The sequence below is a fragment of the Bombina bombina genome, chromosome 7 (assembly GCF_027579735.1).
Source record: "Bombina bombina isolate aBomBom1 chromosome 7, aBomBom1.pri, whole genome shotgun sequence".
In the NCBI taxonomy this organism is placed as follows: Eukaryota; Metazoa; Chordata; class Amphibia; order Anura; family Bombinatoridae; genus Bombina; species Bombina bombina.
Window position 1 is genome coordinate 457,724 of NC_069505.1, and position 13,707 is coordinate 471,430.

At 29.4% G+C, this 13,707-nt stretch overlaps 1 protein-coding gene across 1 annotated transcript in view; it reads left to right on the top strand.

The window, feature by feature from the left end:
• The window catches only part of LOC128665748 (zinc finger protein 585A-like), a 202,444-nt gene that overhangs the window by 65,414 nt on the left and 123,323 nt on the right, over positions 1-13,707 (top strand). Inside the window, exons 3-4 of the mRNA XM_053719936.1 lie at positions 309-432; positions 10,681-10,804. Coding sequence (XP_053575911.1) covers positions 361-432; positions 10,681-10,804 — 196 coding nt within the window. The 5' untranslated portion in view covers positions 309-360. The remainder of the gene's footprint in view (positions 1-308; positions 433-10,680; positions 10,805-13,707) is intronic.

Sequence of the window (13,707 nt, forward strand, 5' to 3'; positions counted from 1 at the left end):
GTTGCCTACAATGATCATGAAAGAAATGTGACTTCTATGGTACTATGTTGTGCATCGTTGCCTACAATGATCATGAAAGAAATGTGACTTCTATGGTACTATGTTGTGCATCGTTGCCTACAATGATCATGAAAGAAATGTGACTTCTATGGTACTATGTTGTGCATCGTTGCCTACAATGATCATGAAAGAAATGTGACTTTTATGGTACTATGTTGTGCATCGTTGCCTACAATGATCATGAAAGACTTCTATAAGCTGCTTGGCCATTTAATAAACCTGCATATTTTCTGTCTGCTTTACAATAGGATTCTGTGAAGACCGCACTTTCCCGGGAGTCTCTAATATCATTTTGTGAAGATGAATAAGGAATTAGAGATAATTGAGAACATTTTGAAGGATCCCTCTGAGATTTACAAACTGAGTGGAGAGGTAAAGATGTCATTTTGTATCTGTTATATGTCTGGAGATTACGCAGTTTAATGTGCTATGGTCTATAGATTTAGGGCCCCATTACAAGTGGAGCGCTAATTAATGCACCCGCTAGAGTGTTAACTGGGCTAGAAGTAAGTTTTTTGCACTTGTTGGGTTGTGCCTGTATTATGAGTTTAAAGTAAAGTTTTTGCTCGCACGCTAACCCGATTAGCGCAATAAGCTTGTTAGAATTTTGCATAGAAGTTAATGGAGAAAAAATAGTTGTGAAAAAACTAACACCCCACTCTTGTGCAAACCAGATCACATATTCTCAAGTTTGCTAACCTGACATGAAAATATGAATATTTCACATTTTAATGTTCTTCACATAGCAGAATATGTTCTATTTATTCATAAAAACATATTTCTACATATATCTGATGGTATTTTGTTACAATATACATCTATACATGTGTACATATGTGTTTATATATGTCTGTAAATACATCTATACATATATAAACACATAAATACATATAAACACACACACATACATCTATTCATGTATACATATGTGTTTATATATGTCTGTAAATACATCTATACATATATAAACACATAAATACATATAAACACACACACATACATCTATTCATGTGTACATATGTGTTTATATATGTCTGTAAATACATCTATACATATATAAACACATAAATACATATAAACACACACACATACATCTATACATGTGTACATATCTGTTTATGTCTGTAAATACATCTATACATATATAAACACATAAATACATATAAACACACACACATACATCTATACATGTGTACTGTACATATGTGTTTATATATGTCTGTAAATACATCTATACATATATAAACACATAAATACATATACACACACACATACACACCCATATTTAGACATGTATATGTAAGTATCTCTATGTTAAAGCCCTTAGCTGCCTTTTTTGTAACTGTACTGTGTAATGTATATTTATTAGACAGTGTTATTATGTGTGTAACTGTACTGTGTAATGTATATTTATTAGATAGTGTTATTATGTGTATAACTGTACTCTGTAATGTATATTTATTAGATAGTGTTATTATGTGTGTAACTGTACTGTGTAATGTATATTTATTAGATAGTGTTATTATGTGTGTAACTGTACTGTGTAATGTATATTTATTAGATAGTGTTATTATGTGTATAACTGTACTGTGTAATGTATATTATTAGACAGTGTTATTATGTGTGTAACTGTACTGTGTAATGTATATTTATTAGATAGTGTTATTATGTGTGTAACTGTACTGTGTAATGTATATTTATTAGATAGTGTTATTATGTGTGTAACTGTACTGTGTAATGTATATTTATTAGATAGTGTTATTATGTGTGTAACTGTACTGTGTAATCTATATTTATTAGACAGTGTTATTATGTGTGTAACTGTACTGTGTAATGTATATTTATTAGATAGTGTTATTATGTGTGTAACTGTACTGTGTAATGTATATTTATTAGATAGTGTTATTACGAGAGTAACTGTAGTGTGTAATGTATATTTATTAGATAGTGTTATGTGTGTAACTGTACTGTATAAGGTATATGTATTAGATAGTGTTATTATGTGTGTAACTGTACTGTGTAATGTATATTTATTAGATAGTGTTATTATGTGTGTAACTGTACTGTGTAATGTATATTTATTAGATAGTGTTATTATGTGTGTAACTGTACTGTGTAATGTATATTTATTAGATAGTGTTAATATGTGTGTAACTGTACTGTGTAATGTATATTTATTAGATAGTGTTATGTGTGTAACTGTACTGTGTAATGTATATTTATTAAACAGTGTTATTATGTGTGTAACTGTACTGTGTAATGTATATTTATTAGATGGTGTTATTTTGTGTGTAACTGTACTGTGTAATGAATATTTATTAAACAGTGTTATTATGTGTGTAACTATACTGTGTAATGTATATTTATTAGATGGTGTTAATATGTGTGTAACTGTACTGTGTAATGTATATTTATTTAACAGTGTTATTATGTGTGTAACTGTACTGTGTAATGTATATTTATTAGATGGTGTTAATGAGTGTAACTGTACTGTGTAATGTATATTTATTAGACAGTGTTATTATGTGTGTAACTGTACTGTGTAATGTATATTTATTAGACAGTGTTATTATGTGTGTAACTGTACTGTGTAATGTATATTTATTAGATAGTGTTATTATGTGTATAACTGTACTGTATAAGGTATATTTATTAGATAGTGTTATTATGTGTGTAACTGTACTGTGTAATGTATATTTATTAGATAGTGTTATTATGTGTGTAACTGTACTGTGTAATGTATATTTATTAGATAGTGTTATTATGTGTGTAACTGTACTGTGCAATGTATATTTATTAGATAGTGTTAATATGTGTGTAACTGTACTGTGTAATGTATATTTATTAGATATTGTTATTATGTGTGTAACTGTACTGTGTAATGAATATTTATTAGACAGTGTTATTATGAGTGTAACTGTACTGTGTAATGTATATTTATTAAACAGTTTTATTATGTGTGTAACTATACTGTGTAATGTATATTTATTAGATGGTGTTAATATGTGTGTAACTGTACTGTGTAATGTATATTTATCAAACAGTGTTATGTGTTTAACTGTACTGTGTAATGTATATTTATTAGACAGTGTTATGTGTGTAACTGTACTGTGTAATGTATATTTATTAAATAGTGTTATTATGTGTGTAACTGTACTGTGTAATGTATATTTATTAGATAGTGGTATTATGTGTGTAACTGTACTGTGTAATGCATATTTATTAAACAGTGTTATTATGTGTGTAACTGTACTGTGTAATGTATATTTATTAGATAGTGTTGTTATGTGTGTAACTGTACTGTGTAATGTATATTTATTAGATAGTGTTATTATGTGTGTAACTGTACTGTGTAATGTATATTTATTAGATAGTGTTATTATGTGTGTAACTGTACTGTGTAATGTATATTTATTAGATGGTGTTATTATGTGTGTAACTGTACTGTGTAATGTATATTTATTAGACAGTGTTATTATGTGTGTAACTGTACTGTGTAATGTATATTTATTAGTGTTATTATGTGTGTAACTGTACTGTATAAGGTATATTTATTATATAGTGTTATTATGTGTGTAACTGTACTGTGTAAGGCATTTAGATTAGACAATGTTATTATGAGTGTAACTTTACTTTGTAATGTATATTTATTAGATAGTGTTATTATGTGTGTAACTGTACTGTGTAATGTATATTTATTAGATAGTGTTATTATGTGTGTAACTGTACTGTGTAATGTATATTTATTAGATAGTGTTATTATGTGTGTAACTGTACTGTGTAATGTATATTTATTAGATAGTGTTATTATGTGTGTAACTGTACTGTGTAATGTATATTTATTAGATAGTGTTAATATGTGTGTAACTGTACTGTGTAATGTATATTTATTAGATAGTGTTATGTGTGTAACTGTACTGTGTAATGTATATTTATTAAACAGTGTTATTATGTGTGTAACTGTACTGTGTAATGTATATTTATTAGATGGTGTTATTTTGTGTGTAACTGTACTGTGTAATGAATATTTATTAAACAGTGTTATTATGTGTGTAACTATACTGTGTAATGTATATTTATTAGATGGTGTTAATATGTTTGTAACTGTACTGTGTAATGTATATTTATTAGACAGTGTTATGTGTGTAACGGTACTGTGTAATGTATATTTATTAGACAGTGTTATTATGTGTGTAACTGTACTGTGTAATGTATATTTATTAGATAGTGTTATTATGTGTATAACTGTACTGTATAAGGTATATTTATTAGATAGTGTTATTATGTGTGTAACTGTACTGTGTAATGTATATTTATTAGATAGTGTTATTATGTGTGTAACTGTACTGTGTAATGTATATTTATTAGATAGTGTTATTATGTGTGTAACTGTACTGTGTAATGTATATTTATTAGATAGTGTTAATATGTGTGTAACTGTACTGTGTAATGTATATTTATTAGATAGTGTTATGTGTGTAACTGTACTGTGTAATGTATATTTATTAAACAGTGTTATTATGTGTGTAACTGTACTGTGTAATGTATATTTATTAGATGGTGTTATTTTGTGTGTAACTGTACTGTGTAATGAATATTTATTAAACAGTGTTATTATGTGTGTAACTATACTGTGTAATGTATATTTATTAAACAGTGTTATTATGTGTGTAACTGTACTGTGTAATGTATATTTATTAGATGGTGTTAATATGAGTGTAACTGTACTGTGTAATGTATATTTATTAGACAGTGTTATTATGTGTGTAACTGTACTGTGTAATGTATATTTATTAGACAGTGTTATTATGTGTGTAACTGTACTGTGTAATGTATATTTATTAGACAGTGTTATTATGTGTGTAACTGTACTGTATAAGGTATATTTATTAGATAGTGTTATTATGTGTGTAACTGTACTGTGTAATGTATATTTATTAGATAGTGTTATTATGTGTGTAACTGTACTGTGTAATGTATATTTATTAGATAGTGTTATTATGTGTGTAACTGTACTGTGCAATGTATATTTATTAGATAGTGTTAATATGTGTGTAACTGTACTGTGTAATGTATATTTATTAGATAGTGTTATTATGTGTGTAACTGTACTGTGTAATGAATATTTATTAGACAGTGTTATTATGAGTGTAACTGTACTGTGTAATGTATATTTATTAAACAGTTTTATTATGTGTGTAACTATACTGTGTAATGTATATTTATTAGATGGTGTTAATATGTGTGTAACTGTACTGTGTAATGTATATTTATCAAACAGTGTTATTATGTGTGTAACTGTACTGTGTAATGTATATTTATTAGACAGTGTTATGTGTGTAACTGTACTGTGTAATGTATATTTATTAAATAGTGTTATTATGTGTGTAACTGTACTGTGTAATGTATATTTATTAGATAGTGGTATTATGTGTGTAACTGTACTGTGTAATGCATATTTATTAAACAGTGTTATTATGTGTGTAACTGTACTGTGTAATGTATATTTATTAGATAGTGTTGTTATGTGTGTAACTGTACTGTGTAATGTATATTTATTAGATAGTGTTAATATGTGTGTAACTGTACTGTGTAATGTATATTTATTAGATAGTGTTATGTGTGTAACTGTACTGTGTAATGTATATTTATTAAACAGTGTTATTATGTGTGTAACTGTACTGTGTAATGTATATTTATTAGATAGTGTTATTATGTGTGTAACTGTACTGTGTAATGTATATTTATTAGACAGTGTTAATATGTGTGTAACTGTACTGTGTAATGTATATTTATTAGATAGTGTTATTATGTGTGTAACTGTACTGTGTAATGTATATTTATTAGATAGTGTTATTATGTGTGTAACTGTACTGTGTAATGTATATTTATTAGTGTTATTATGTGTGTAACTGTACTGTATAAGGTATATTTATTATATAGTGTTATTATGTGTGTAACTGTACTGTGTAAGGCATTTAGATTAGACAATGTTATTATGAGTGTAACTTTACTTTGTAATGTATATTTATTAGATAGTGTTATTATGTGTGTAACTGTACTGTGTAATGTATATTTATTAGATAGTGTTATTATGTGTGTAACTGTACTGTGTAATGTATATTTATTAGATAGTGTTATTATGTGTGTAACTGTACTGTGTAATGTATATTTATTAGATAGTGTTATTATGTGTGTAACTGTAGTGTGTAATGTATATTTATTAGATAGTGTTAATATGTGTGTAACTGTACTGTGTAATGTATATTTATTAGATAGTGTTATGTGTGTAACTGTACTGTGTAATGTATATTTATTAGATAGTGGTATTATGTGTGTAACTGTACTGTGTAATGTATATTTATTAGATGGTGTTATTTTGTGTGTAACTGTACTGTGTAATGAATATTTATTAAACAGTGTTATTATGTGTGTAACTGTACTGTGTAATGTATATTTATTAGATGGTGTTAATATGTGTGTAACTGTACTGTGTAATGTATATTTATTAAACAGTGTTATTATGTGTGTAACTGTACTGTGTAATGTATATTTATTAGATGGTGTTAATATGAGTTTAACTGTAGTGTGTAATGTATATTTATTAGACAGTGTTATTATGTGTGTAACTGTACTGTGTAATGTATATTTATTAGACAGTGTTATTATGTGTGTAACTGTACTGTGTAATGTATATTTATTAGATAGTGTTATTATGTGTATAACTGTACTGTATAAGGTATATTTATTAGATAGTGTTATTATGTGTGTAACTGTACTGTGTAATGTATATTTATTAGATAGTGTTATTATGTGTCTAACTGTACTGTGTAATGTATATTTATTAGATAGTGTTATTATGTGTGTAACTGTACTGTGTAATGTATATTTATTAGATAGTGTTATTATGTGTGTAACTGTACTGTGTAATGTATATTTATTAGATAGTGTTAATATGTGTGTAACTGTACTGTGTAATGTATATTTATTAGATAGTGTTATGTGTGTAACTGTACTGTGTAATGTATATTTATTAAACAGTGTTATTATGTGTGTAACTGTACTGTGTAATGTATATTTATTAGATGGTGTTATTTTGTGTGTAACTGTACTGTGTAATGAATATTTATTAAACAGTGTTATTATGTGTGTAACTATACTGTGTAATGTATATTTATTCGATGGTGTTAATATGTGTGTAACTGTACTGTGTAATGTATATTTATTAAACAGTGTTATTATGTGTGTAACTGTACTGTGTAATGTATATTTATTAGATGGTGTTAATATGAGTGTAACTGTACTGTGTAATGTATATTTATTAGACAGTGTTATTATGTGTGTAACTGTACTGTGTAATGTATATTTATTAGACAGTGTTATTATGTGTGTAACTGTACTGTGTAATGTATATTTATTAGACAGTGTTATTATGTGTGTAACTGTACTGTATAAGGTATATTTATTAGATAGTGTTATTATGTGTGTAACTGTACTGTGTAATGTATATTTATTAGATAGTGTTATTATGTGTGTAACTGTACTGTGTAATGTATATTTATTAGATAGTGTTATTATGTGTGTAACTGTACTGTGCAATGTATATTTATTAGATAGTGTTAATATGTGTGTAACTGTACTGTGTAATGTATATTTATTAGATAGTGTTATTATGTGTGTAACTGTACTGTGTAATGAATATTTATTAGACAGTGTTATTATGAGTGTAACTGTACTGTGTAATGTATATTTATTAAACAGTTTTATTATGTGTGTAACTATACTGTGTAATGTATATTTATTAGATGGTGTTAATATGTGTGTAACTGTACTGTGTAATGTATATTTATCAAACAGTGTTATTATGTGTGTAACTGTACTGTGTAATGTATATTTATTAGACAGTGTTATGTGTGTAACTGTACTGTGTAATGTATATTTATTAAATAGTGTTATTATGTGTGTAACTGTACTGTGTAATGTATATTTATTAGATAGTGGTATTATGTGTGTAACTGTACTGTGTAATGTATATTTATTAGATGGTGTTATTATGTGTGTAACTGTACTGTGTAATGTATATTTATTAGACAGTGTTTTTATGTGTGTAACTGTACTGTGTAATGTATATTTATTAGTGTTATTATGTGTGTAACTGTACTGTATAAGGTATATTTATTATATAGTGTTATTATGTGTGTAACTGTACTGTGTAAGGCATTTAGATTAGACAATGTTATTATGAGTGTAACTTTACTTTGTAATGTATATTTATTAGATAGTGTTATTATGTGTGTAACTGTACTGTGTAATGTATATTTATTAGATGGTGTTATGTGTGTAACTGTACTGTGTAATGTATATATTTTAGACAGTGTTATTATGTGTGTAACTGTACTGTGTAATGTATATTTATTAGACAGTGTTATTATGTGTGCAACTGTACTCTGTAATGTATATTTATTAGATAGTGTTATTATGAGTTTAACTGTACTGTGTAATGTATATTTATTAGATAGTGTTATTATGAGTGTAACTGTACTGTGTAATGTATATTTATTAGATAGTGTTATTATGTGTGTAACTGTACGGTGTAATGTATATTTATTAGACAGTGTTATTATATGTGTAACTGTACTATGTAATGTATATTTATTAGATAGTGTTATTATGTGTGTAACTGTACTGTGTAATGTATATTTATTAGATGGTATTATTATGTGTGTAACTGTACTGTGTAATGTATATTTATTAGATAATGTTATTATGTGTGTAACTGTACTGTGCGATGTATATTTATTAGATAGTGTTAATATGAATGTTACTGTACTGTGTAATGTATATTTATTAGATAGTGTTATTATGTGTGTAACTGTACTGTGTAATGTATATTTATTAGATAGTGTTATTATGAGTGTAACTGTACTGTGTAATGTATATTTATTAGACAGTGTTATTATGAGTGTAACTGTACTGTGTAATGTATATTTATTAGACAGTGTTATTATGTGTGTAACTGTACTGTGTAATGTATATTTATTAGATAATGTTATTATGTGTTTAACTGTACTGTGTAATGTATATTTATTAGATAGTGTTATATTGTGTAACTGTACTGTGTAATGTACATTTATTAGATATTGTTATTATGTGTGTAACTGTACTGTGTAAGGTATATTTATTAGACAGTGTTATTATGTGTGTAACTGTACTGTGTAATGTATATTTATTAGATAGTGTTATATTGTGTGTAACTGTACTGTGTAATGTACATTTATTAGATAGTGTTATTATGTGTGTAACTGTACTGTGTAATGTATATTTATTAGATAGTGGTATTATGTGTGTAACTGTACTGTGTAATGTATATTTATTAGACAGTGTTATTATGTGTGTAACTACTGTGTAATGTATATTTATTAGACAGTGTTAATATGAGTGTAACTGTTCTGTGTAATGTATATTTATTAAACAGTGTTGTTATGAGTGTAACTGTACTGTGTAATGTATATTTATTAGATGGTGTTATTATGTGTGTAACTGTACTGTGTAATGTATATTTATTAGACAGTGTTATTATGTGTGTAACTGTACTGTGTAATGTATATTTATTAGATAGTGTTATTATGAGTGTAACTGTACTGTATAAGGTATATTTATTATATAGTGTTATTATGTGTATAACTGTACTGTGTAATGTATATTTATTAAATAGTGTTATGTGTGTAACTGTACTGTGTAATGTATATTTATTAGATAGTGTTATTATGAGTGTAACTGTACGGTGTAATGTATATTTATTAGATAGTGTTATTATGTGTGTAACTGTACTGTGTAATGTATATTTATTAGTGTTATTATGTGTGTAACTGTACTGTGTAATGTATATTTATTATATAGTGTTATGTTTGTAACTGTACTGTGTAATGTATATTTATTAGATAGTGTTAATATGAGTGTAACTGTACTGTGTAATGTATATTTATTAGATGGTGTTATTATGTGTGTAACTGTACTGTGTAATGTATATTTATTAAATAGTGTTATTATGTGTTTAACTGTACTGTGTAATGTACATTTATTAGATAGTGTTATTATGTGTGTAACTGTACTGTGTAATGTACATTTATTAGACAGTGTTACTATGTGTGTAACTGTACTGTGTAATGTACATTTATTAGATAGTGTTATTATGAGTGTAACTGTACTGTATAAGGTATATTTATTATATACTGTTATTATGTGTGTAACTGTACTGTATAAGGTATATTTATTATATAGTGTTATTATGTGTGTAACTGTACTGTATAAGGTATATTTATTATATAGTGTTATTATGTGTGTAACTGTACTGTGTAAGGCATTTAGATTAGACAATGTTATTATGAGTGTAACTTTACTTTGTAATGTATTTTTGATGTGTTTTGTGATACATTTCTTGTTTCGCGAAACAGTTAACCACAGCTTTGAAGTCGCTCAAGCAATTGCATTTCCTTTTTACTTGTAATACCAGCAGTAAACCCGACAAGCGCAAACCCCTTATTGCTCCTGCACAAATGTTTTTGCACTCCACTTGTTATCTGGCCCTTGGAATTTAAATGAGAAGATTTTGTTTTTTAGGAACTTAAATTTGATGATGTTGCAATTTACTTCACCAAAGAGGAATGGGACTGTCTAAAAGAGGAACAAAAGGATCTTTACAAGAATGTGATGAAAGAGAATTACCAGAATCTCCTAAACCTAGGTAAGACGGCATATCCTGACCATATACCTTCCTTTCTCTCGCCATTCATTCCTTTCTCACCTTGTTTCATTTTTTCTCCCTCCCTCTCTCTCTCTCTCTCTCTCTCTCTCTCTCTTTCCTTTTTCTCTCCATTCATTCCTTTCTCACCTTGTTTCATTTTTTCTCCCTCCCTCTCTCTCTCTCTCTCTCTCTCTCTCTTTCCTTTTTCTCTCCATTCATTCCTTTCTCACCTTGTTTCATTTTTTTCTCCATCCCTCTCTCTCTCTGTCTCTCTCTCTGTCTGTCTCCCTCTTTCCTTTCTCTCTCCATTCATTCCTTTCTCACCTTGTTTCATTTCTTCTCCGTCTCTCTCTCTCTCTCCCCTTTCTCTCTCGCCTTTCTCTCTCTCCATTCATTCCTTTCTCACATTGTTTCATTCCTTCTCTATCTCCATTCATTCCTTTCTCACATTGTTTCATTCCTTCTCTCTCTCTCTCTCCTTTCTCTCTCGCCATTCATTCTTTTCTCACCTTGTTTCATTCTCTCTCTCTCTCTGTCTCTCTCTCTATCTCTTTCCTCTCTCTTTCCCCATTCATTCCTTTCTCACCTTGTTTTATTCCTTCTCTCTCTCTCTCTGTCTCTCTATCTCTCTCCATTCCTTTCTCACCTTGTTTCATTCCTTTCTCTCTCTCTCTCTCTCTCTCTCTCTCTCTCTCTCTCTTTCCTTTCTATCTCTCAATTCATTCCTTTCTCACATTGTTTCATTCCTTCTCTCTGTCTTTCCTTTCTCTTTCCTTTCTCACTCTCAATGTATTCCTTTCTCACTTTCTCACATTGTTTCATTCTCTCTCTCTCTCTCTCTCTCTCTCTCTCTCTTCATTCATTCCTTTGTCACCTTGTTTCATTCCTTCTCTTTCTCTCTCTCTCTCTCTCTCTCTCCTTTCTCTCTCCATTCATTCTTTTCTCACCTTGTTTCATTCTCTCTTTCCTTTTTGTCTCTCCATTCATTCCTTTTTCACCTTGTTTCATTCCTTCTCTCTCTCTCTCTTTCCTTTCTCTCTCTCACTCTCTCCATTCCTTTCTCACCTTGTTTCATTCTCTCTCTCTCTCTCTCTCTCTCCATTCCTTTCTCACCTTGTTTCATTCCTTCTCCCTCTCTCTCTCTCTCTCTCTCTCTCTCTTTCTCTCCCTCTCTCTCTTTCCTTTCTCTCTCTCTCTCTCTCTCTCTCTCTCTCTCCATTCATTCCTTTCTCACCTTGTTTCATTCCTTCTCCCTCTCTCCTTTTATTCATTTGCCACATTGTTTCAATTCTTTATCTATCTCTCTCTCTCTCTCTCTCTCTCTTTCCTTTCTCTCAATTAATTCCTTTCTCAGAGTGTTTCATTCCTTCTCTCTCTCTATCTCTCTCTCTCTTTCCTTTCTCTCTCTCAATTCATTCCTTTCTCAGAGTGTTTCATTACTTCTCTCTCTCTCTCTCTCTCTCTCTCTCTCTCTCTCTCTTTCCTTTCTCTCTCTCAATTCATTAAATTCTCACATTGTTTAATTCCTTCTCCCTCTCTCTTTCCTTTCTCTCTCTCTCTCTCTCTCTCTCTCTCTCTCTCCATTCATTCCTTTCTCACCTTAGTTCATTCCTACCCTCCTCTCTCTCGTTCCTTACCCTTTCATTCCTTCCTCTTGCATTCCTTTTTATCTTTCCTTCCACTTTACCTCAAACTCTTTCCTTCTTCACACTCACACCTTCCTTCCTCTCTCACTTTCATTCATTCATTCCTCTTTCTCCTTTACACTATCTCTTTCCTTGATCTCTGATTTTCTCGTCCCTTACCCTTTTCCTCTCTCTATTTCTTCCTTCCATTAATTTCTGTCACTCTTTCTTTTCATTGTTTATTTTTTATCACTCTTTCTCTCTCTGTTCTCTTTTTCTTCATATAAATTGATTCTTTAAGATGAAGCATAGATAGTGGGAGTTCTGTCCTCTTGGCCTCTGCTTTTCTCTTCTATATTTAAAATGCCTATGAACAAATCCTGGACCTTCTATATAATGGTCGTTGATGCTTTGCGTCTGACTGCTTGAGGCTGGTTCAGCGTTTTGATAAGCTCTTGCAAACCCAAATGTACACGTTTTCTCATTTTCAACCTGATGTTTTACGTCTAATTATTTTTTTCTGCATTTATGTTACCTTTGCATTCTATAATTCTGTTTGTGAAGGTTTCATTATTCTCAATACCTTGAACGTTGTTTGTTCTTTTGTGTGTGAATTGGATATAATTCTGGTTTAAGGATAGACGTCAGTGTCGTGCATTAAGTGGAGTGGCAGTCACTAGTGGTGTTCCTCAGGGATCAGTTCTAGGGCCTGTTTTGTTTAACATATTTATCAGTAATATCAGTAAAGGGCAATGAATGTTTATTTGCAGATTATACCAAAATTATTCATAGAGTTGATGTTCTCATCAAATGAGAAGAGATATCATACAGTTTGAAGAACTTGACAAATGACTGGGATCTAAAGATTTTATTTTTCTAAAAATTGGTAAGAGCTTTCATTCTATCGCCCTTCCTGAGCAAAATCCCCAAAATGTTCTCCTGAGATACAAGCAATTACTTGTTGCAAGGGTGGCATAAAATCGCCTCTTTGGGGCATTTTTTGGATTGACCATAACCTGTTTTTCTATAAGAGCTATACATCTCCACAGTATCTCTATGGCTGTCTAAATATGACTAAACAAACCTCAATTTTCTACATATTTAGGCCTTCAAGGTTCAGTGGTCTGCTAGTAACCATTGGAGGGTGTATAAAGAGCTACCTAATCCAATATATTTTAGATTTTTAAAATTGGTCTCACATTGACATTGCCCTGAAAAAGCAGTTGTCATATTGATTATTTTTGAGATTTCTTTTCAACACTGAATGACTGAGAGTAA